This window comes from Procambarus clarkii, chromosome 58 (assembly GCF_040958095.1).
Source record: "Procambarus clarkii isolate CNS0578487 chromosome 58, FALCON_Pclarkii_2.0, whole genome shotgun sequence".
NCBI lineage: Eukaryota > Metazoa > Arthropoda > Malacostraca > Decapoda > Cambaridae > Procambarus > Procambarus clarkii.
This window is the reverse complement of record NC_091207.1, coordinates 27,511,653-27,536,930: the sequence shown is the minus strand read 5'-3', so window position 1 is coordinate 27,536,930 and position 25,278 is coordinate 27,511,653. Positions and strand designations below refer to the sequence as shown.

At 40.5% G+C, this 25,278-nt stretch overlaps 1 protein-coding gene across 1 annotated transcript in view; it reads right to left on the bottom strand.

Annotated features, from left to right (window-relative positions):
* The window catches only part of LOC138353605 (processed variable antigen-like), a 38,943-nt gene extending 14,487 nt beyond the window's left edge, over window positions 1–24,456 (bottom strand). Inside the window, exon 1 of the mRNA XM_069306803.1 lies at window positions 24,350–24,456. Within this exon, the coding sequence (XP_069162904.1) occupies window positions 24,350–24,456 (107 nt within the window). The remainder of the gene's footprint in view (window positions 1–24,349) is intronic.
* Window positions 24,457–25,278: the final 822 nt, after the last annotated feature.

The window sequence follows — 25,278 nt, the reverse complement described above, 5'->3', positions numbered from 1 at the left end:
TCTCTGAAACGTAGGGGTGACTGTTCCAAGCCTAGTCACGCCACTATTATGTTATTAGATTGTTGGTTTGTGGACGCTGGATTTTGTCTGAAAAGCACCGGTCCCGTAAGCAATTTGCCTCCTGCAGACGACAACAAATTCATTCCGTGTTGTCTAGTGCATCCAGTTATAAACTTGTAATAATGATCCGCGCCTATAAGTATTCCAACATCGGTGAGGCAGTCAGAATTTATTTTATAATCTGCTAGCCTCATGCGGTTTCGTCTAAGATGTCTCGCAGTGCGAGCTAACCCAGTGACCTGCAGGTCTGTAGGAGGCTTATCTACTACTACCGCTTGTATTGGACTAGTAGAAGATCCGAGTCTCACTAATACCTTAACTACCTTGTAGTCACGAGTTCCACTATTCGACAAGAAACCAGAAATATTTAACCTCACACTTTTGGCAGGTTTTAAATTTAACTCATCTACCAACTGTTGTGTAATGAAGGTTTTCTGTGAACCTTGGTCAAAAAGACCTCTAGTGTTAATTCTAGATCTTCGGTTTATTAGTCTAAGTTGAGCTGTAGGCAGAGTAGTATTATTGCCTGACTCAGTAGCAAGTACATTTACTTCTTGATGCACTTTGCAATATTGCACTGCGGTAGAATTCGTGGAATTCTCCCCGGTGGTCATGGTTGGTGTAGAAGATTTTCTACATAAGGCGTAGTGGTGTACACCTTGGTTACATCTGTTGCAGGAACGTAGCTGCACTACACATTTTTTGGGATCATGAGAGCCCATGCACTTGGTGCACTTGTGTATTTCTTGCAACCTTTTAACCCTAACATTATAAGTAGGATAAACAGAGCATTGGTAGGTGGCATGTCCTTGATTGCAGAACAGACACCTTCTCTGGTTAATAGACTTGATCTCTTTAGTAGACAAGTCATTGGTTATCTCAGAAGGAGACACCGAATATGTACCTACATTTCCACTCCTTTTCCCAGTGGATGGAGTAGTTTGGGATTTATATTTATTAGACTTATTCAAAGTCTGTTTAGGTTTGACTGAAGTGTCAGTATTAGTTGGTTTAGACTCAGGTTTAATTTTATCATGAGTCTTCAATCTGTTAACCGTTATCCTCAATCTTTCGAATATTTGGTCAAGAGTGAGAAACTCGGTATTATAATGTGAGCAGAGCTCTGTTAAGATATTTCGAGGTAATTTCCTCTGCAATAGTAACTTGATAGACCATTCTGAAGCAGGTATATTAACTTTAGTACCTAAGGCCTTTACTAGAGACTCTACTTCTAGTCTGAAGCTTTGAAGTGACTCTGGTCTACTATTTGGTGCATTCAGATCTAGCAATTGATAATAGAGGGTAGCTATACTTAACTCTTTGTTGCAATAGTTCAACTTCAAGAGTTTTATAGCTTCCTCATAATTACTCTCATCAAGAGTGAGGTTATGTATGACCTTTTTAGCCTCTCCTTTGAGAAGACTAAGTAGGTATGAAAATTTAGAAACCTTGTCCAGAGACGGTTTCTTATGTATGTGAACTTCAAAGGAAGTCCAAAAATTGTCCCAATTTTCTGTATCTGATCCTGAAAATGTAGGTAAGTCTAAAGTAGGTAAACGAACCTCTGGTAGTTGGTTATTGAATTGAGACCCTGTGTTACTGGTATTAGATCCAGATTGTTTTGCTAGTTTAGATAGCCTGTAAATTATATCTTGAGTCTCATCTTCATACTGGGAGATGTCGTCTACAATTTGACTTACTTCCTCAGGATCAGTCTCTGTGGTATTCAGTAGATCAAGATAAGATCGACTGGTAGATTTGGCTTGATCAAATTTCAGATCAGCCACTCTAAGTGATCAGAGTCAATGGGAGTATCTTTAGATAAGCCCTCAGCCTTGTTAAATAATCTGGTCAAATGACCTTGAAGGCCAATGTAGGTTCTCCTTAATTGCTCAGGAGTAGCCATGTTGGGCTTGGGTCCAAACTTCATGGGATTAGTATATGTATTACTAATGAAGCTTGGGTACTTGTTCATTAGTGGACAAGTAACATTAAATATAGCCTAATTTAAGGTGGCTAATTTATACTCTACCTCACTTGAGGTTAAATGTACCTACCTAACAACAAGTAGCTAGATATTTTGTGCACTGTCCGAACTTCACCATTAGTTCTCGTCCGGTTAGCTCTTCTATATCACCATCAGAGTTAATGGGGATTATCCAGCAATACACAAAATAGATACACAAAATAATGAATACAAGAGAAATATTATGGAGACACTCCAATCAGAGTTGTCTCAAAGTTTAATCCCACCCTGTTTAGGGTCAGCACAAATAGTATAATACATACACTACCGACTAGCTTAATTCTAGTCGTGATAATTCCTAACTAAGAATTATAAATTTATTTAGTCTGGGCTTGTACCAAATTCAGCACAATCTCAGCCTAAATTCTACCTAATAAGATTGGTAAAGATTATTGTGGTGCAGTAAGGTGAATATAATTGTGCTGTATTTTTGGGTTTTTTGTTTTTATAAGAGTGTACTTGCACACACAGGTGAAAACAATTATGTACAGTTAAGTTTGGCTTGCTAGCCACAGCCGTTTGTGATAGTTGATGGTGTTGATTAACTTGTCAACCACATGCAACCTAGACTCACCTGACTAGTGTACACCGTCTCTGGTCAGGTTTTGTCTATAAGGTCTGGCTGTAAATTGGATATAAGTGGCATCCACTCTCACTCGTTTTTTCAGCCTGAAATTTATGTACTTAGCAGCTCTCTGGTAGTATTCTGGGGTTACTCCCCAACGATTATCTTGACTTGGTTGGCGAGGTTCCACTAATGTGAATACTACCGAATTACTGAAGAGCTTGAAAGAAGAAATTATCGCTTTAAGGTGTTTGATCACCTCAGCTGGATGACGAGTGGGATGGATGTCATTACCACCTAAGTATATAATGGTTAGATGGTGAGGCCACTCTAACGCAGGTGTTAGTGTGGAGTTGTTATAAAAGTTATGAGCTGTTGCTCCTGGTGACCTAAAGATTCTCACTTCTGTGTGAGGTATAGGTCTAAGTGTTGTGGGTAATTGGCTATGACCCACTAAAGCTACCTTATACATGAGGTGAAAGTAGCAATATGTTGGTGTGACTTAGACTAACTGATGTGTTACACTGTTGGTTGACACAATTAATTAAATAGTTAGTCTAGCTTACATCACACAAGGATTAGTTATTAATAATTAGTATTTGTAGTTATAAATTTAATGCCTATCCGGTTCGATAAGGACCATAATGTGGGACATTTGGGGCTTGACTCTAAATATTCATATATTAATATAGTAAAATCAATTACGAAGGACCACCCGCTTTTAAAGTAAAGAGGGAAACTAAGAAAATATGATCATTAGAAAATTCCTAGATGAACCAGTAACTATGGATAAAATACTAGAGAATATGATCATTGAAATAATTAATGGGCTGTATAATTAAATGAATCAAAGCCTCAAACACCTACATTGGGGGGGTATTACTGGAACTCAATACGTCCAGGAACTAGTGTGGTTCGTTCACCAGTCCAATGTATAATAATCTAATCCTATGAATATTTATAGAATCATTATCTTTATCTTCAAAGAGAACATATACTACGAACATGAAATAATAAATTTAATAAACACATGTTAATCCAATGAACAGAGTTCTGCATGTAAAGGAGTACAGATAATAATTAAGGAATACAAAAGGAATCTTAGCTTAATGACGATTCCCCAGAAGTTAGTTACGACTCATCTTCTGATTCTCCTGGACTCGTCATAGAACACTGGGAGTTGATTAAAATGGGAAATGACAGCTCGGAGAATTCTTCACACACGCTGTAAATCAAATTGGTTTCAGTAGTAACAAATTAAACTACTAGAAATCTATATTCAAGAAAACGAGATTAAACATAAGAGAAAATAATGACCTGTAGTTTTTTATTGTCGCACAGCGTCACGACAAGCTACCCAGCTATAAACCCACCCCCTATATGATGCATCAAATAAGGATCAAGGTACTTAGCTAATATGGGCACTGTGTAAGTTAAGGCTTGCCGAAGGTCGCGTCCTAGGTTCCAGTCTAGCCTATCCTAGATACTGACGCGCTTCACTGGCCGGTCACGTGGTGTTACATAGAACCAAATTTAACAGGTTCTGGCCGAATATCAAATTAATCTCTTGACCATTCGACTTGTTATGTAAATGACACTGACACCAGTGAAGGTATTGTCTGCAAAGGTTCTTCACACCTCACAGTGGCGACTTTCTTCTAGAGATTTGATGGCGTCTACCCTGATGGTTGGGTAATGGCGTCTCCTCGTGAGCGCTTCACCACGTGAACACGTCTGCTCGTGAACGCTTCTACACGTGGACTGGCGTCTCTTCCGCCCCGCTCCGCGTCCCGCGTTTGTTACCCAAATTATTTATTATGGATATTATCATTTCTCGCAGTTGTGCTTGAAATGCTCGGGTTAGGACGGGTTTATTATTTGGAGGAGTTAAATATTATTATTTGCCTGTTTTATGATAGTAAACGAACAATGGAGAAGAATTAAAGTCTCTCCAGGGCATTCACGCGTGACGTCAATTTTATTACTAGATAACAGCTATAACTATAAACGCTCTATTTGGCTTTAGTTGGAGATCAGTTTATCTGTAATTAATTATCACACAGAACACCGTTGTTTATAGAGAATCAAATTCAATTCTCAGACACATTGGATATAAATGTGTTTATTACAATGGAATCTGACGCAATACTGGCGTCGGGTGACGTAAGAATTCTAGCCTTATTGTACAGATGTAATTATTAGTACATGTGAACTCTACGTTGGGTTAATTTTATCACTACAATGATTAGTAGAATTAGTAATAATTAATGAGAATACAACAGTGTTGTATTCAGTGTTGGAAATTTCCAACAGATGTGACGACTTATATTGAATTTTCTAACTAGCTCATCAAGATTGTAACTTGCTTAGCTAAATGAATTGTGGGGTTCAGTCCCTGAGCCCATTATGTGCCTCTGTTACCCTTTCCACTACCGCCCACAAGATGGGTATGGGGTACATAATAAATGAACTAAACTAACGGTGATTCAATGTCAGCTCTTCAGGCCTTTTGAACCCCAACATGCAAAATAGACACTAGCAATGTTGTAACATCCATTACAAATAACATTAATAATGTAAAGTGCAAGAGTTTAAGAGTTTCATTTATATGGATACCATCTCACATAGGTGTTGTCCAGCAGGAAGACAGACAGGTCAGCTAAAACTGCATGTGACAAAGCTGAAATAGAGTTGGATATGGGCATTCTATTCTCTGCTGTAAAAAACACAATATTTCAGAAATTAGGGAAAAATTTGGTGACAGTGTGTTCACTATTGTTGTTGGTGTGTTCACTGTTGTTGGTGTGTTCACTGTTGTTGGTTGGTTCACTGCTGTTGGTGTGTTCTCTAGTGATAGTGTGTTCACTGTTGTTGGTGTGTTCACTGTTATTGGTGTGTTCAATTGTAATGGTGTGTTCACTAGTGTTGGTATGTTCACTGTTGTTGGTGTATTCACGATTGTTGGTGTATTTGTTCCGAACCATAATTCATAAAAAGTCTTAGTCGACATGAACTTGAAACCGGCCATATACTGCAGGTATGTTGACGACATTTTTACACAGGTACCTGATGTCAGACATCTGCAGGAGCTGAAGGAGGCATTTGAGCAGAATTCTGTGTTGCGTTTCACTTACGAGATGGAGAAGGATGGGAAGCTGCCCTTTCTAGATGTAACAGTCATGGAAAGGAGCAGAGGTTTCCACACTGCAGGCTACACTAAGGAAGCCAACATAGGAATGTGCCTAAATGCCAACAGTGACTGCCCAGACAGGTACAAGAGGAGTGTTGTTAACGCTTATGTTGACCGTGCTCTCAGCCACAGCTCAGGATGGAAGCAAGTCGACGAAGAACTCTGTAGGGTAAGGCAGGTCCTAATCAACAACGGCTTCTCCAATGGTTTCATTGAAGACATCATAAGAAGGAAAGTGAAACGCCATGCAACCTCTGAAGAGACAACTAACACAACACCTATACCCCCTATTAGACTATTTTACAGGAACTTCTTTTCCACAGCTCATAAAAAAGAGGAAAGGGTCCTGAAAGATATTGTTAATAGAAACGTTATCCCTACAGACAAAAATCAGAGGATACAACTGACGATTTACTATAAAACCAGAAAAACGGCCAGCCTACTCATGAGAAACTCTCCAGACACAAAACAGAACGCTTTAAAAGAGACCAACGTCGTCTAGTGAGGTAGTTTATTGTGCACACCATATTCCTCTAATGAGAGATAGTTTATTGTGCACCCCTTACTCCTCTTGTGAGGTAGTTTAATGAACACCCCAAACTCCTCTAATGAAAGGTAGTTTATTGTGCAACCCATACTCCCCTAATGAAAAGTAGTTTATTGTGCAACCCATACATCTCCTATGTGAGGTAGTTTATTGTGCACCTCATACTCCTCTACTATCAGGTAGTTTATTGTGCACCCCATACTCCTTCAGTGCGAGATAGTTTACTGTGCACCCCATACTCCTCCTGTGAAAAGTAGTTTATTGTACTTCCCATACTCATCCTGAGAGAGGTAGTTCATTGTGCACTCCATACTCATCCTGTGAGAAGTAGTTTATTTTGTACCACATACTCCACCTATGAGAGGTAGTTTATTGTGCACCACATACTCCACCTGTGAGAGGTAGTTTATTGAACACACTATACTCAACTTGTGATGGGTAGCTTATACTCCTCCTGTGAGAGGTAGTTTATTGTGAACCCCATACTCCTCTAGTGTGACGTAGTTTATTGTGCATACCATACACCTTTAGTGTGCGGTAGTTTATTGTGCACCCCTTACTCCTCCTGTGAGAGGTAGTTTATGAATGCACCCCATACTCTTCCTGTGAGAGGTAGTTTATTGTGCAAACTATACGCTTCCTGTGTGAGGTAGTTTATTGTGCACCCCATACTCACCCTGTGAGAAGTTGTTTATTGTGCACCCCCCATACTCATCCTGTGAGAGGTAGTTTATTGTGCACCCCATGCTCCTCTAGTGGGAGGTAGTTTATTGTGCACCCCCATACTCCTCTAGTGCGAGGTAGTTTATTTTGCACCCGATACTCCTCTAGTGTGAGGTAGTTTATTGTGCACCCCATACTCCTCAAGTGCGAGATAGTTTATTGTGCACTCCATACTCCTCTAGTGCGAGGTAGTTTATTGTGCACCCCATTCCCCTCTAGTGCGAGGTAGTTTATTGTGCACCCCATACTCCTCTAGTGTGAGATAGTTTATTGTACACCACATACTCTTTCTGTGTGAAGTAGATTATTGTGCACACCATACTCCTCTTGTGCGAGGTAGTTTATTGTAAACCTTATACTCCTCTACTGTCAGGTAGTTTATTGTGCACCCCATACTCCTTCAGTGCGAGATAGTTTATTGTGCACACCATACTCCTCCTGTGAAAAGTAGTTTATTGTACTTCCCATTCTCACCCTGAGAGTGGTAGTTTATTGTGCACTCCATACTCATCCTGTGAGAGGTAGTTTATTTTGCACCACATACTCCACCTATGAGAGGTAGTTTATTGTGTACCACATACTCCACCTATGAGAGGTAGTTTATTGTGCACCACATACTCCACTTGTGATGGGTAGCTTATTGTGCAACTCATACTACTCCTGTGAGAGGTAGTTTACTGTGCACCCCAAGCTCCTCTAGTGCGACGTAGTTTATTGTGCACCCTTACTCCTCCTGTGAGAGGTAGTTTATTGTGCACCCCATACTCCTCCTGTGAGAGGTAGTTTATTAACGCACCCCATACTCTTCCTGTGAGAGTTAGTTCATTGTGCACCCCCCATACTTATCCTGTGAGAGGTAGTTTTTTATGAACCCCATACTCATCCTTTGAGAAGTAGTTTATTGTGCACCCCATACCCCTCTAATATGAGGTAATTTATTGTGCACCCCATACCCCTCTAGTGTGAGGTAGTTTATTGTGCACCCCATACTCCTCTAGTGCGAGGTAGTTTATTGTGCACCCGATACTCCTCTAGTGTGAGGGAGTTTATTGTGCACCCCATACTCCTCTAGTGCGAGATAATTTATTGTGCATCCCATACTCCTCTAGTGCGAGATAGTTTATTGTGCACCCCATACTCCTCTAGTGCGAGGTAGTTTATTGTGCACCCCATACTCCTCTAGTGCGAGGTAGTTTATTGTGCACCCCATACTCCTCTAGTGTGAGGTAGTTTATTGTGCATCCCATACTCCTCTAGTGCGAGGTAGTTTATTGTGTACCCCATACTCCTCTAGTGCGAGGTAGTTTATTGTGCACCCCATACTCCTCTAGTGTGAGGTAGTTTATTGTGTACCCCATACTCCTCTAGTGCGAGGTAGTTTATTGTGCACCCCATACTCCTCTAGTGTGAGGTAGTTTATTGTGCACCCCATACTCCTCTAGTGCGAGGTCGTTTATTGTGCACCCCATACTCCTCTAGTGCGAGGTAGTTTATTGTGCACCCCATACTCCTCTAGTGTGAGGTAGTTTATTGTGCATCCCATACTCCTCTAGTGCGAGGTAGTTTCTTGTGCACCCCATACTCCTCTAGTGTGAGGTGGTTTATTGTGCACCCCATACTCCTCTAGTGCGAGGTCGTTTATTGTGCACCCCATACTCCTCTAGTGCGAGGTAGTTTATTGTGCACCCCATTCTCCTCTAGTGTGAGGTACTTTATTGTGCACCCCATACTCCTCTAGTGTGAGGTAGTTTATTGTGCACCACATACTCCTCTAGTGCGAGGTAGTTTATTGTGTACCCCATACTCCTCTAGTGTGAGGTACTTTATTGTGCACCCCATACTCCTCTAGTGTGAGGTAGTTTATTGTGCACCACATACTCCTCTAGTGCGAGGTAGTTTATTGTGTACCCCATACTCCTCTAGTGTGAGGTAGTTTATTGTGCACCCCATACTCCTCTAGTGCGAGGTACTTTATTGTGCACCCCATACTCCTCTAGTGCGAGGTCGTTTATTGTGCACCCCATACTCCTCTAGTGCGAGATAGTTTATTGTGCACCCCATACTCCTCTAGTGTGAGGTAGTTTATTGTGCACCACATACTCCTCTAGTGTGAGGTAGTTTATTGTGCACCCCATACTCCTCTAGTGCGAGGTCGTTTATTGTGCACCCCATACTCCTCTAGTGCGAGGTAGTTTATTGTGCACCCCATACTCCTCTAGTGCGAGGTACTTTATTGTGCACCCCATACTCCTTTAGTGCGAGGTCGTTTATTGTGCACCCCATACTCCTCTAGTGCGAGGTAGTTTATTGTGCACCCCATACTCCTCTAGTGCGAGGTACTATATTGTGCACCCCGTGGGCTGAAATTGTTTGTGGGAAGTCAAGGTACACTGTATTCACCTAGTTGTCCTTGTAGGGGTTGAGTTCTGCTCTTTCGACCTGCCTCTTAACTGTCAATCAATCAACTGTTACTAACTACTATTTTTTTCCACACACACACACACACATACCCACACACTCCCAGGAAGCAGCCCCTAACAGCTGTCTAACTCCCAGGCACCTAACTCCCAGGTACCTTTTTATTGCTAGGTGAACAGTGGCACCAGGGTGAAAGAAACTCTGCCCATTTGGTTTCTGCCATCACTGGGGATCGGGCCCGGACCCTATGATTACGAGATTAGAGCGCTGTCCACTCTGCTATTAGACCCCCACCTGATAGCTGTACCACAAACACTGTAACGTGTTTGTGGGGAGTCTAGGTACACCGTACCGTATTGGGAGTGCTTGTGGGGAGTCTAGGTACACCGTACCGTATTGGGAGTGCTTGTGGGGAGTCTAGGTACACCGTACCGTATTGGGAGTGCTTGTGGGGAGTCTAGGTACACCGTACCGTATTGGGAGTGCTTGTGGGGAGTCTAGGTACACTTTACAGTGTTTGTGGGGAGTCAAGGTACATAATGTACCGTGTTGGGTGATTTTGTGGAGAGTCTAGGTGTAATGTACCGTGTTGGGTGTGTTTGTGCCGAGTCTATGTACACTGTACCAAGTTGGGTACGTTTGTGGGGAGTCTAGGTACACTGACCGTTTCATTCCTCATTTCATTTCCCGTTTCACTTCCATCTTCACCCCATCTACACGCCATGGTAAAGTCATTACAATACAGCAGATTGATTAAGAAAGGTACCTTGGAGTCAAGATCCACCACTCATTAAAAGTTGCACAACAGGTGGGTGCAGCCATTAGAAAAGCTAACCAAACTCTTGGGATAATCAAGCATACATTTGACTACACGGAAAATAAAATAATGTTTCAACTGTATAAATCCCTGGTGTGCCCCTACTTGGATTACTGTATCCAGGCATGGAGACCTCATTTTCAGAAGGATTTAGCTGCTCTGGAGAAGGTGTAATACCGGGTAACAAAAGTTATTCCAGAGCTAAGTCATCTCTCATATCAGGAACGCTTGAAGGCCACAGGGCTAACAACGCCGCAAACCAGGCATGAAAGGACGGATCTCTGGACAGGACGGAAATACTGAACAAGTTTTGAGTGCAGCCATTTATTATTTCACCTTCCTAGGTACAAGGTTGCGAAGGGTAGCCCAAGAGCTAGTTCAGCTTTCAAAGGTTTACATCCTACGTGGACTGGACATCTAACTGGATTCGTCTTCTCAGTTGAGGTAGAAGTGGCATCCTTGCACAGCAGAGGGGGAGGGCAGTGTTTTCGTAATTAATATTATTGATTAAATTAGTCATCATGGAGGCCAGAGTGCAAGAACTGGCAAGTCCCCCTTTAAAACTTTAAAGCAAAAAAAAAAAAAATAATGGCAACTAGTCAACGAAATTTTACAGTTCACAGCTGGAACTCTTACCAAGTGATACAGAGGTATTAACACCCAGTCAAGCAGAGTGTACAGTTATGAGGGAGTTAGAACTGCAAGTGAGGTTAGCAGAATTAAGACTAGAGGAGCAAAATCTCAGGTATTAACTAGGAAATAACAGAATAATGATGGGGATTCAAACCCTATGCATAATAAGGAAAAAATACTTTGCCAGAATTTTCAGTCAGACCCTGAAAGGTTTTTTAACCACTTTCAAAGACTGGCCAGGTCCATGAACTAGCTAGAGGAGAGTTGGGTAAATACTTGCAGGGGCAGCCTAACGGTAAAGCCTGGGGAAACTTTTATTTATTTTGTATTTATTTATTTATTTATTTATTTATTTATTTGTTTATTTATCTATTTATTTATTTATTTATATACAAGAAGGTTCATTGGGAGGTTAAGGGAGAACATAGGAATGATGTTGATTGTACAATCTTGTAAAGTCACTAGTACGCATAGCGTTCCGGGCAAGTCCTAAAACTAAAAAGTACCTCTTACAGTACTTACAGATAACTTTATGTACATAATTTACAGTAGAATTGACAACAAATGATTATAGGTACTTTACAGCTTTACTTTACTGGTAGAGGTAAATTTAAGCAGAAAAGTTACAGTAAAATTGACAAAAAATGTTTACAGGTCAACAAAAGAGATAAAGATTAGAACAATACACAATAATAACAAACCACTATAATGAACAAGGATTTCAAGGTACATTATGATAAAATATCAGGGTTATACATTGGTTCACTGCAGCACAATATGAGGATCATTTCAAAGAATAATGCAGTAGAATATGCACTCAATATAAAAACCATGATATCAGATGATTTCAAATATTACAATGGTAGAGCAATATGGCTTAGGTACATATATTGAGGGATTCGGTACCACTAGATACAATGCGAGTTAAAGCACTAGGTAGGACACTATGAAGATGAAATTAGGTACTTTTTTTTAATAAAGCAAAAGTTGGGTAGTTTTTCAGTTCATTAGGGAGTGAGTTCCATAGACTAGGTCCCTTTATTTGCATTGAGTCTTTACACAGATTAAGTTTGACTCTGGGGATATCAAAGAGACATTTATGTCTGGCATGGTGAGAATGTGTTCTATTACAACTGTCCAGGAAGAGTTTCAGAACAGGGTTTGCACTTAGGAAAAGGATTTTATAAATGTAATTGACACAAGAGAATGTATGAGTGAATTTATGTTTAGCATGTTTGGGGATTTAAACAGGGGAGCTGTGTGTAGTATGAAAGCAGAGTTTGTTATTGTTCTGATAGCAGATTTTTGCTGGGTGATGATGGGCTTGAGGTAGTTTGCAGAGGTTCAACCCCAAGCACAGATACCATAAGTAAGATAGGGATAGATAAGTGCATAATAGAGTGAGAGGAGAGCAGAGTAGGGTACATAATATCTGATCTTAGAGAGTATACCAACTGTTTTAGAATTTTTTTTAGTTATGTGTTGTAGGTGGGTGCTGAAATTGAGTCTCTTGTCTAAGTATAGGCCAAGGAACTTTCCATCATTTGTATTGCTAATGATAACATTGTCTATCTGAAGCTGAATTGCATTTGCTGATTTGCTTCCAAATAAGATGTAGTAGGTCTTTTTTATGTTTAGTGTGAGTTTGTTGATTGACATCCACAAGTGGATTTTTTTTAATTCGTCGTTTACTACATTATTTAATACTAGCAGTACCCGGCCACGCGTTGCTGTGGCTCAGCAACGCGCGCGAGGCCGGATTGTCAACAATCCGCAACAACAACTTTCCCTGTCCCCCAGTCCTCCCTACCATTCCTCCCTCACCCGTCTCCTCGGTCTACCAACCATTCCACACTCCACTGTCCCTTCGTCCTCCCGACCATTCCCTCTTCCTTCCCACCATGCCTCACTTCCCTGTTACTTTGTCCTCCCCACCATTCTCCATTCCCCTCATCGCCTCGTCCCCACCATCCCAAACTCTTCCGTCCCCTCGTCCTTCCCCACCATTACCTCCTCCCTCGTCCCCTCGTCCTCCCCACCATCTCTCACTTACGTCCCCTCGTCATCTCCACCATTCCCCACTTCCTCGTCCGATGCCTTCCCAAATGGTCTGATGGGAACGTTCCCATAAAAAAATTGGGAACATCAAGTGATCTGATGTTCCCATCACTAAAATATAAGAAAAACAGTTAAAAAATGAAATGAAAATATGAAAAAAAATAAAAAATAAACTATACTCACGAAATGAACGGAATGGTAAACAACACAGCTCAATTCCAGCTCAATTCACAAAACATAATTAAATCAAAATGAAAAAAATAAAAATCTATGAAAATTCAATTTATCAATGCAATCAGAAACATTGAAATGGAATTGTAAAATATTTAATAAATATGTTACAAATATGTAACATATTTAGTATAGCATGTGTGTTGCTCTTACATACAACAGATGGTGCTATTTTTCAAGAAAAGCATAGTATTACCTGTCACAGGTGTGGCATCTATACTTATACTTACGAAATGAACGGTATGGTAAACAACACGGCTCAATTCCAACACAATGTCACACAAAATATTCCAATAAAAATAAAATAAATTGAAATCTATGAAAATAAAACTTATCAATGCAATTTTAAACACTGAAATGGAATTCGTGACAAATTTAGTAAAGCGTGCATGTTTCTATTATGTGCAACAGATAACGCTGTTCTTCAAAAACGCATGTTTTTACCTGTCAGAGGGGTGGCATCTATATAGTAGATATATAAAAAGACGCGCCTATTCGAATGCAACGTTGTGTCAAAATTTCAAAGCAATCAGTAAAGAACTTTCGGAGATTACAGCTTGTGTTGCTCTTACGTTCAACAGATGGTGTTGTTTAAAAAAAAACGTGTTTTTTTCCTGTCACAGGTGAGGCATGTATATAGTAGATATATAAAAAGACGCGCCTATTCGAATGCAACGTTGTGTCAAAATTTCAAAGAAATCGGTAATGAGATTTGGAAGATTTCCCTCACATGACAAATACATGAAAAACACAGTTTTTCCGGGAAAAAACATGTTTTTTTTACTGTCACAGACGTGACATCTATATATTATGTATATAAAAACCTACTTGGATGTGAATGGAACATTGTGCGAAAATGTCAAAGTAATCGGTGAAGAACTTTCGGAGATTAGCGGTTATGCACAAACGAACATTTCCATTTTTATTTATGTAGATGAGTGGGTTAGGGTCAGAGAAAATGAGGGTAGTATCATCAGCAAACAATATCGGCTTAAGCATGCTAGAGACATTAGGCAGATCATTGATGTATATCAGAAATAGGAGAGGTCCTAGGATGCTGCCCTGTGGCACCCCTACAGTTAATGGTAGAGTGGGAGAGGTTATATCATTGATGGCTACATATTGGTGTCTGTCACTAAGATAGGATCGGATATAGTTCAGCGCAAGGCTGCGGATTCCATAATGATGGAGTTTAAGTAAGAGGTAAGAGGTAGTTATAGTTAACAGTATCAAAAGCCTTACTCAGGTCAATGAAGAGCCCAATCGGAAACTCACTTATGTCAAGGGCTGAGTAAATTAAGTCAAGCAGCTAACAATTGCATCATTGGTACTCTTTTGGGAGCGGAACCCAAACTGGCAGGGACTTAGTGTATTGAATTTTACGAGATAGGAGTAGCGCTGTTTGTAAATAATTTTTTCAAATATTTTTGATAATATAGGTAGATTTCATATGGGTTTGTAATTATTTGTCTGCCGTGTTACCACCTTTATGAACTGGCGTTACTCTTGCTTTTTTTAATGATATCAGGGAAGGTATGACACTCTAGAGATTTATTGAACAGCAAAGCTATGGGTAATGCAAGGGCATGGGAGGCACTCTTGTATACCATCGATGGTATTTCACTAATGTCCCCAGCTTTGGTTTTTAGTGACTGAATGATGGACACAACATCTGTAGGGCTGATCGGTGAGAGGAGAAGAGAGTTTGGATAGCTGCCTGAAAGATATGCGGTAACATGTGTCTGGGTCTATGGGATTTTTCGGGCAAGGTTAGCACCAATCGATGAAAAGAAGCTATTAAATTCAGTGTGAAATTTTTTTCTATGCCTTCCTCCCTTAGGAGGTGGACCTCAAGTTTAAAGAACTGCACACAGTAGATAAGCATGAGTCCAATAAAAAAAGGAAAAGCGGGAGCAAACCGCCCAACTTCCACCACTAGGGTGAAAACCTGTCCACATAGACCGCTGGTTCCTTCTACTTAAACAAGACGTTAAAACTAATAAAGGGTAACCAACGGGTTCTCACAATCAAATATTTATATTTGTTGTGGTGCTATGAATTGGAATTCGAATTCCCAAGAACAGCCATCATTACAAAAGATCACATCAACATTCAGTCGTATAAAGCAGAACATGGGTGGAAAAGAATGGTTGAAGGGTTGACATCAAAGACCGTTTTCTATAAAATAAATCATTTATTTATAACAAGAGACTATAACTACTACAACATCGAGTTTACGTTACGTTAATGTCCATCCAGTGGCACTATAACAAACAGCTAAATAGCAACCCTTGCTGTGCGGCTGCACACTGATCTAACCTGAACACAGGTGTGCCTACTGACGACGCAATATTGCAAATCAAAAAAATTCACAGACTAAGTTACACCACAGCGAGTGATTCGTTACGTTATTGCCTATCAAGTGGCACTTGCAACACAGCTATTCAACAGCTCCTCGCACTGCGGGCTGATTACACGAATTAATTGAACAATGATGGATGCCCACTGATGATACAAGCTTGCAATCAATATTGTCACGGCTTCACGGTGACCAGATACTATAATCACAATCTTATGGGTCCTCCAACCTTACAGGAGAGACCCACGTAACTAGGCGGGTAGTCCAACAGTGAACAGTGACCCTCCCCCTATCACAACCTAATGTGAACACTCTTTGCAACTCCCTGCAAGAAGTTGCACTGTAAACAGTAAACAAAGCCAGCCAAGGTGGGGTTCTGAGACACAACTCCAGTAATCCCTAAGTTACTTTACTCTCGTCACCAGACGATAAACAAAAGAAATTGTCTTAATCAATTACAAAATTGATTATGTGATTAATTACGTTAATTGACTGATCACAGCAGTCAGCAACAAAGTATTACATTAATCACAAACACTTGTCTCTCTTAGACAACAACATGATGGTACGCTACGTTAATCATCAACACTTGTCTCCCTTAACACAAGTCATCTTGTTAACAATAACTCAAGTCTCTCTTACATTACATCACACTTGACTCCTTGCAAGTATTCAGTGAGTAATTCCTAATTAATGTCAAACGGACCATTAATTAAATCCCCATCGAATTACGTTAACTAAGCCTATCACAAACTTGGTAGCTTCTCAACAGTCTATGTCAAAATTTACTTTAATAAGTGTTAATTACCCTAATTAACCCCGAGCAATTAATTAACTGTCACCAGGACCGATAATTAATCATACATAAATACGTCTCACTCCGCACTGCCAAAGCAGGTCTCATCAAACACTGTGAATTCACGGGCGAGGAGTTAATTACTCCACTACTTAACATGAGTGCATCTTAATCCACTGTCATCAGACAGGATATGATTAATATAACGAGTTATGCTAGCTCCATGACCTCGCTTTACCGAGTCATCTGAGTCATCAAGACCCCCGACGTTAATTACTCCACTAATTAACATGAGCCACTAATTGCTATACCGCAGAAAGGTAATTAGTCTCGAGCAAATTACGTTAACACAAATACTGACAGACTCTGACAGTTCCTCTCCCACTATGTGAATTCATGATGAGAATGCTAATTACAAAATTAGCTAGAGTGGTCAATTAGTTGTCACACGGACAATTAATTGCACCGGAAACGTATCTCAACAAGCTCAACACTGTTCTCTAACAGCTCTCTCACTCATCAATAAATGTGCACCCATTATAAAGTTAATTCCCATTAATTAACTTACTGAATCCTTAAGTCCTCACCACAACTTAAAGAATACAAAGTAACCCCAGGTTACATAGGTCACCTTTACAGTGGCATGCATAACAACATAAATGCACAGCCCACATACGGTTGCAGCTTCTGCAACACGTTAATGACTGTACCCACACAGTAATGACACACGGTTAGGCAATAACAAAAGTATACCTACATTACTGCCCCCTCTAATCTTGCAACAGTTGCAAGGGACTACTGTGAGCAATCACTACTACTTCAGCAAGACAATTTACGTAAATATAAAACACCGTCGCTACATGGACAGCTGGCACTAATTCTTGTAATTAGGCAATTAACTAATCAATTCCTTGCTCTCATTAAGAACTGTGAATTCCCTTGAATAATCAAAGGGACCCCTTAAATCCTCAACACAGCTCCTAGGGGGCATTAATATTACATGCTATCTTCCTTATCTTGAGGTTATCTTGAGATGATTTCGGGGCTTTAGTGTCCCCGCGGCCCGGTCCTCGACCAGGCCTCCACCCCCAGGAAGCAGCCCGTGACAGCTGACTAACACCCAGGTACCTATTTTACTGCTAGGTAACAGGGGCATAGGGTGAAAGAAACTCTGCCCATTGTTTCTCGCCGGCGCCTGGGATCGAACCCAGGACCACAGAATCACAAGTCCAGCGTGCTGTCCGCTCGACCGACCGGCTCCCTGCTAATGACATCATTAGGCAATCAGTCATCAATCACATCTGCTGACTCACCACACAACACCGTACATCTACATACATGCAAATTAAACACATGGGAATGGCATTCATTTAATCAATGTAAATTATATCACTAGATCAATTATACATAGTTATACAGACCTCAGGGTATCCACTGACTACCCTGCAACACTGACCTGCCTACCTCTGCAATGATATAATTACCATGCGGCAATATGACATTAATCTAGACTGAACGATTATATAGAATCAACAGAACTGGATTACTTACATGGTAAATCTCTACACTGACCGGTTACATACTCGAGTCAGTCTACACACAACATATATCTATAAACATCTACATATGTGGTACAGTGTACAACATCCATCTCCAGGTACATCACAACCAGTCACCTGGACGTCAGTACAGGCAATGGTCTCTCAGCTGCTTCCCTCACCTGGCAGGCGCTATGGGACAACACAGCTGTTACCGGAACTAACAACAGTCCTGAGACACTGTAACAATTATTTTTGTATTCACGATTTCCACTCTCATTTCATTCATTTTCCCGGTCACTACCTCACTTGCTGAAAAACACCTAGCTCGCTCCACATGCGTCGACTAGGTGTGGCCCTAGGGTGTCCAAGGCATGTGGCCGCGGGGTGGCGTGGCGCGGGGCAGCGCGGGGTGGCCAGGGTGGCGCGGGGTGGCCAGGGTGGAGCGGGGTGGCCAGGGTGGCGCAGGGTGGCCAGGGTGGCCTGGGGGGCACGGCATGGCGTGCACATGGGGCTTACCTCAGGCTGGCTGGCTGGCGCCCACAGGCATACACAACGTGGATGGGAGAGCACCCTCACCCACAACATACCAGAGCATGCCTTGCTCGTACACCGGGGGTGATAATGCCCGGCGTCACCACATGGTGGACCCAGCAAGGTGGAATTCAAAGTTCAACAGGAGCCTGTAATATCACCATAATTACACTTGGAGGCCCTGCCCTTATTCCACCAATTGTCCATTAACATAGACAGGATACTCGAACCCAATGTGAGGAACCAACTGATACACCATGAGGCCTGCCAGCTGCCTCATGGGTGAACACTGTCTTTTATATTTTCACTTGTTCCTTCCATACTCCTTGGCCCCATTTCACGCAAATTGGGCCTTGACACAACCCATAATAGCAGGAGTGCCATGCACGATGAGTAATAAGGATTACACAGCGATTAACGGGGGTGGAGGTGGCAGCCGCCACCCCCACCCAGAGTCACCTCCTCCTCAGCTTGCCGCCCAGCTCAGACTGAAGATTTTGGAGGCATAGGGGAACTTAAATACCCATCTTCTCCCCTACCTTGTCTTGACCAATCAGCACAAAGCCGGCACAGCCCTATGGTGCCGCTTCCAATCACAGCCGTTCGCGCCTAAAACTCACCTCGAGGCTGAGGTGCCTAGACCAATCACAGACGCCCTCACCATGAGGCGTCCCGTGCCGTCACAAGGATGGGGGCGGCCTAGGACAGTGTCGCCATATCACATATGGTGGAGGAGGCAACGTTCACCAGTCTGTCCCCCCACCTCGAAAACTGTTAGCGACTCAAGTACCCTCTCATACCACACTCACTCTCTCTATAATCCCATTTCACAGAAACAGGATAAATTCTGTAACTCTCTCTACAGAGCAGTCACAAACCTCTGGCTAGTCTTAAACGATGGTCCTTAGCATAAGCTTTCATCCAACACCACACAAGTGCATGTAGATTGAAAACTTCTTGTCTAGAGTCCCTAGAGCGACTCTAGCCTAATCTAAAAAACTAGAAAAACTAGCCGAGGGAATTTTCATTTCCTCACATTCAGTTTGTTGTTTCAAGATCTGTTGCAGGTGTATAACCATCCTTGGAGATTTTTATCTGATTCTGTGAATAATGTTTATCTGCTAGGATGTTAGAGATGGCTCTCCATGTTGTCCTTTGCTTGTTTTAAATCTATTCTCGTAATAGGAACACTTTGCTCTCCTTATTATACTGGTAAGCTCTGACGAGTACCTCTTAACTACTTCCTTTGCAACTAGGCCAATCCTAAGTTTTTTTCATATTCATGTTTCTTGTCGATTGCTTTGAGTATGCCATTAGTGAGCCAGGGATTATTTAACCTTTTGCCAGTTATTTGTTTGGTGAGGAGAGGACAATAAGTATTATTACAATAAGATAATAATACAATTAAGACAATTAAAACAGTTAAGACAATAAGATAATTAGGTATTCAGATCACCATACAATCCTAGCTCCTTCAGGCAACAATAGGGGCCAGGTCGTAACACACCTTCCCAAGCAGGAGGAAAAATGTGGTTAATAGAATAGTAGTTAAATTGTTAATGAGAGTACAATAAACAGCCAACAAAAATAGCACATAGAAAAGAAAAGAATCACAAATAACAAATTGTAATCAATATAACAGGAGAACCTAAGTACTATAACTAAACCTTTGACAATGTGTCTGTGGTGTCCCGTGGCCCAGATGTAACAGGGATAGTGCATCAGCACACTTAGTCGGCCCATTAAGTGGTGCATGCTAAGGTTAAAATCTTGCAGAAATAAAGCCCACCTCAAGATCGTTTGTTTTTCAGCTTCATTTTATGGATGAACACTAGGGGGTTATGGTCCGTATACACTTCCACTACATTAGCCATGAGGCACGTCTCAATTCTTTCCTGGATGACTGTGGGATAACATCTGAATAACCAGAAAATAAATTATAGTCTCATCTAACTACCAAAGTGTACTATAGCTCTGCCTTTCCTTTCAAAAGTTTTTTTTTTTTTTTTAAATTGTCATCTTTGATATTCTCCTTTTTCTTGTTTTTTAACTCAATTTTATATATACTTTATACTCCCTTGCTCCATTGTACACTGGTTTTGCCTGTGTCCTCTAGTATAAACTTATCATTCTAGTATAAACTTTATCATTCAGTGTGCCTGAGTGTATCTCTAAGTAATCTACCTCATTTTCGTTTTAGTGTAACTTTAGTAATTAACTATAGTGTAATTATATTATTAAAGTAAGCTATTGTTTTATAGAATTATCAACTGTTATTTGCTATTACTGTCTCATTTCAGTGATCTTCATTTTATATTATTTGTTTCTATTATATATATATTTGTATACTTTTTCTTTTATTCTCTGTTTACCATAATTATTTTATATTTTTAGCAGATATAGTATTTTACTGTACTGTACTTGCTTTCCTTATTGTACCTTGACTCCATTGCATCCACATGCAAGCTGGTATTGATCTAGAACAAAATCTATTATCTCAAATATACAATAACCAACACACTGAGCATCACCACTGAAGGCACTACACAGCACACCAGGCAAAAAATAAGCTCCGAAATAACCTTTGCTTATCAGTTTTCAACCAAAATGTCAGATCACTTGAGAAACATTTTGATGATATAAATGCACTACTCTCAGCGCTAGATACTGAACTATCGTTCATTATATTAACAGAAACCTTGCTAAGTAAAGACCATACCCAACTTTTCAACTTAGCTGGTTATAGAGCCATTCACAACTGTAGGCCTAACAAAAAAGGAGGTGGCACAGCTATATACTACCAACATACCTTCATCTGCAACAGTGTCACTAGTGATAGAGATGACTACTGTGAATATACTTTGCTCAATTTTCAATTAAATCCCTTAAATCCTCCTTGACTATTGGAGCCATCTATAGATTACCCAATACTAACATTGCTGCATTCTCAGATAACTTGATGAATCTTATCATAAACAACAACCTCAACAAATATCACATAGTTCTGGGAGGTGACTTCAATATTGACCTAGGGCAACAAAATAGCCCTCAAGTCGACTATTTCCTTAACAGCATGAATTCCGGTATGCTCAGCCCCACAGTCACCAGGCTAACCCGATTCACTCAAACATCCGCTTCTACCCTGGATCACTTAGGGACCAACATAACAGCTCCCCTTACATTAGGTATAATCACAGATAGAACAACTGACCATTATCCTTGTAGCAAACATGGCCATAACACCACCTACTAACAAGAAAATTACCTTTAGGTTACACAGTGAAGCAGCAATAGGCAATCTCACAAATGCCCTCCACAATATAAACTGGGAATCTGAATTTAATAATACTCAGGATATAAATTTGTTAATTAGCCGCTTCCTTTCCAAAATTCTAAGCCTTTATAATACTTATTGTCCTCTCCTCACCAAGCAAGTAACTAGCAAAAAATTAAATAATCCATGGATCACTAATGTCATACTCAAAGCAATCGTCAAGAAACATGAATATGAAAAACTTAGGATTGCCCTAGTTGCAAAGGAAGTAGTTAAGAGGTACTCGGCAGTGCTTACCAGTATAATAAGGAGAGCAAAGCGTTGCTATTACGAGAATAGATTCAAAGAAGTAAAAGGTATTGTGAAAAGCACATGGAGAGCCATCTCTAACATCCTAGGAGCTAAACAACATTCACATAACTAGATAAAAATCTCCAAGGATGGTTATACACCTACAACAGATCTTGAAACAGCAACTGAATTTAATAGCTTCTCTTCATCGATTGGTGCTAACCTTGCCCGAAAAATCCCACAGACCCAGACACATGTTACCACATATCTTTCAGGCAGCTATCCAAACTCTCTTCTCCTCTCACCGATCAGCCCTACAGAGGTTGTGTCCATCATTCAGTCACTAAAATCCAAAGCTGGGGACATTAGTGAAATACCATCGATAGTATACAAGAGTGCCTCCCATGCCCTTGCACCACCTTGAGGTTGCCTTGAGGTACTTCTGAGGTTTAGTGTCCCCGCGGCCCGGTCGTCGACCTTCCATAGCTTTGCTGTTCAATAAATCTCTAATGTCATACCTTCCATGACATCCTTAAAAAAGCAAGAGTAATGCCAGGTAATAAAGAAGATAACACGGCAGATATAAATAATTACAGACCCATATCAAATCTACCTATATTATCAAAAATATTTTACAAAATTATTTACAAACAGCTCTATGCCTCTCTCATAAAATTCAATATACTAAGTCCCTGGCAGTTTGACTTCCGCTCCCAAAAGAGTACCAATGATGCAATTGTTAGTCTGCTTGATATAATCTACTCAGCCCTTGACAAAAGTGAGTTTCCGATTGGATTCTTCATTGACCTGAGAAAGGCTTTTGATACTGTTAACCATAACTACCTCTTACTTAAAATCCAACATTATGGAATCCGTTACCTTGCCCTGAACTATATCCGATCCTATCTTAGTGACAGACACCAATATGTAGCCATCAATGATCTAACCTCTCCTACACTACCACAAACCGTAGGGGTGCCACAGGGCAGCATCCTAGGACCCCTCCTATTTCTTATATACATCAATGATCTCCCTAATGTTTCTAACATGCTTAAACCTATATTGTTTGCTGATGATACTACTCTCATCTTCTCTGTACCCATCCCTCTCATATTAAATAATGTTGTAAACAATGAATTAAAAAAAGTCCATTTGTGGATGTCAACCAACAAACTCACACTAAACATAAAAAAGACCTACTACATCTTATTTGCAAGCAAATCACAAATGCAATTCAGCTTCAGATAGATAACGAGAACATTAGCAATAAAAATAATGGAAAGTTCCTTGGCCTATAATTAGACAAGTGACTCAACTTCAGCACCCACATACAACACATAACTAAAAAGGTTTCTAAAATAGTTGGTATACTCTCTAAGATCAAATATTACGTACCCTACTCTGCTCTCCTCTCACTCTATTATGCACTTGTCTATCCCTATCTTACTTGTGGTATCTATGCTTGGGGTTGAACCTCTGCAAACTACCTCAAGCCCATCATCACCCAGCAAAAATCTGCTATCAGGACAATAACAAACTCTGCTTTCAGACAACACACAGCTCCCCTGTTTAAATCCCTAAACATGCTAAACATAAATATACTCCAAACATTCTTTTGTGTCAATTACATTTATAGAACCCTTTTCTTAAGTTCAAACCCTGTTCTGAAACTCTCCCTCTGGACAGATGTAATAGAACACATATCACACCAGTCTCTTTGATATCCCAGAGTCAAACTTAATCTCTTTGATATCCCCAGAGTCAAACTTAATCTCTTTGATATCCCCAGAGTCAAACTTAATCTGTGTAAACACTCTATGCAAATAAAGGGACCTAGTCTATGGAACTCACTCCCTAATGAATTGAAAAGCTGGCCAACTTTTGTCTTATTCAAAATAAAACCAAAAAGTACCTAATTTCATATTCATAGTTTTCTTCCTAGTGCTTTATCTTTGCACTGTATCTAGTGCTACCCAATCCCCCAATATTTGTTTCTAAGTCATATTATTTTACGATTGTAATCTTAGAAAGATTTCCTGTAAAGTAATGCTGTAAAGTACTCGTAAAATTTTTTTGTAAATTTTACTGTTAATTATCTACAAATTATCTGTTAGCTTAAGGACTTGCCCGAAACGCTATGCGTGCTAGTGGCTTTACAAGAATGTAAATTCAACTTAATTTCTATGTTCTGTGTTAACACCCAATGTATCTTCTTGCATATAAATAATAAATAAATAAATAAATAAATAAATGAGATACAACTTAAACTTTTGACATGCCAACACTAACGCCAACGCTTCTTTTTCTACTACCGAATAGTTATGCTGTGTCTTGTCAAACTTAGCAGAGTAGTAGTATTCTGGATGGTCCACCTGAGCATCCTCAGTTTGCAACATCGGTGCACGAGCACCCAAGTCAGACACATTGATATGTATTTTAAATGGTATGTCGAACCGTGGCTAGCAAGCACTGAAGCAGAAGTCAAGATTGATTTCAAGCTTTAAAATGCTTCTGGACACTGTTGATCATTTGAATTTCACCGTTTATCGTATCAAGTTGATTAACGGTGTTGCCACACTGAAGAAATTCTTACAGAACCGGTGATAGTAAGCACACACATCTACAAAGCGCTGCACATCTTTTTGCACCTAAGTGCACCTAATCATTGGGGATTCTAGAATGGCACTGATTTTATTCTTAAGTGTTAGCACTTTTCCTTAGCCTATTTCATACTCTAGATATGTAACTGTTCCCAGGTCAAAACCACATATCATTAAATTTAGAGTTAAATTATCAGATTTCAATACAGTAAACAACTGGCTATGTTCTGACCAACTCTCATTATATAGCACAATGTCATCAATGTATGTCCAACAATTTGTGACATTCGCCTACATGTTTACACTGGCTTACTATCTCTCCGGGACCGCCGTGATCGCTACTGTCTTCGCTATCTGGTGCGGTCCTTGCAACATCCTTCCTCTCGCCTCTGTCGTGCTTGGACTTTTACCCCTCCTGTCGTTTCTGTTCCTCTTCACCACCTCCCTCCTTCTGTCCGGTTATCTCGCTTACAAGATTCTCTTTTGGTTAGTATTTCTAATATTTCACCTCCTATTGTTCCTTCCTTGCTTTCGTGGCGAGTCTCCCTTCCAAAATTTTGTTCTTCCTTGACCCGCATCACTAAAGCTTTTACGCCTCCTACGGTTCTGAAGCGCCTT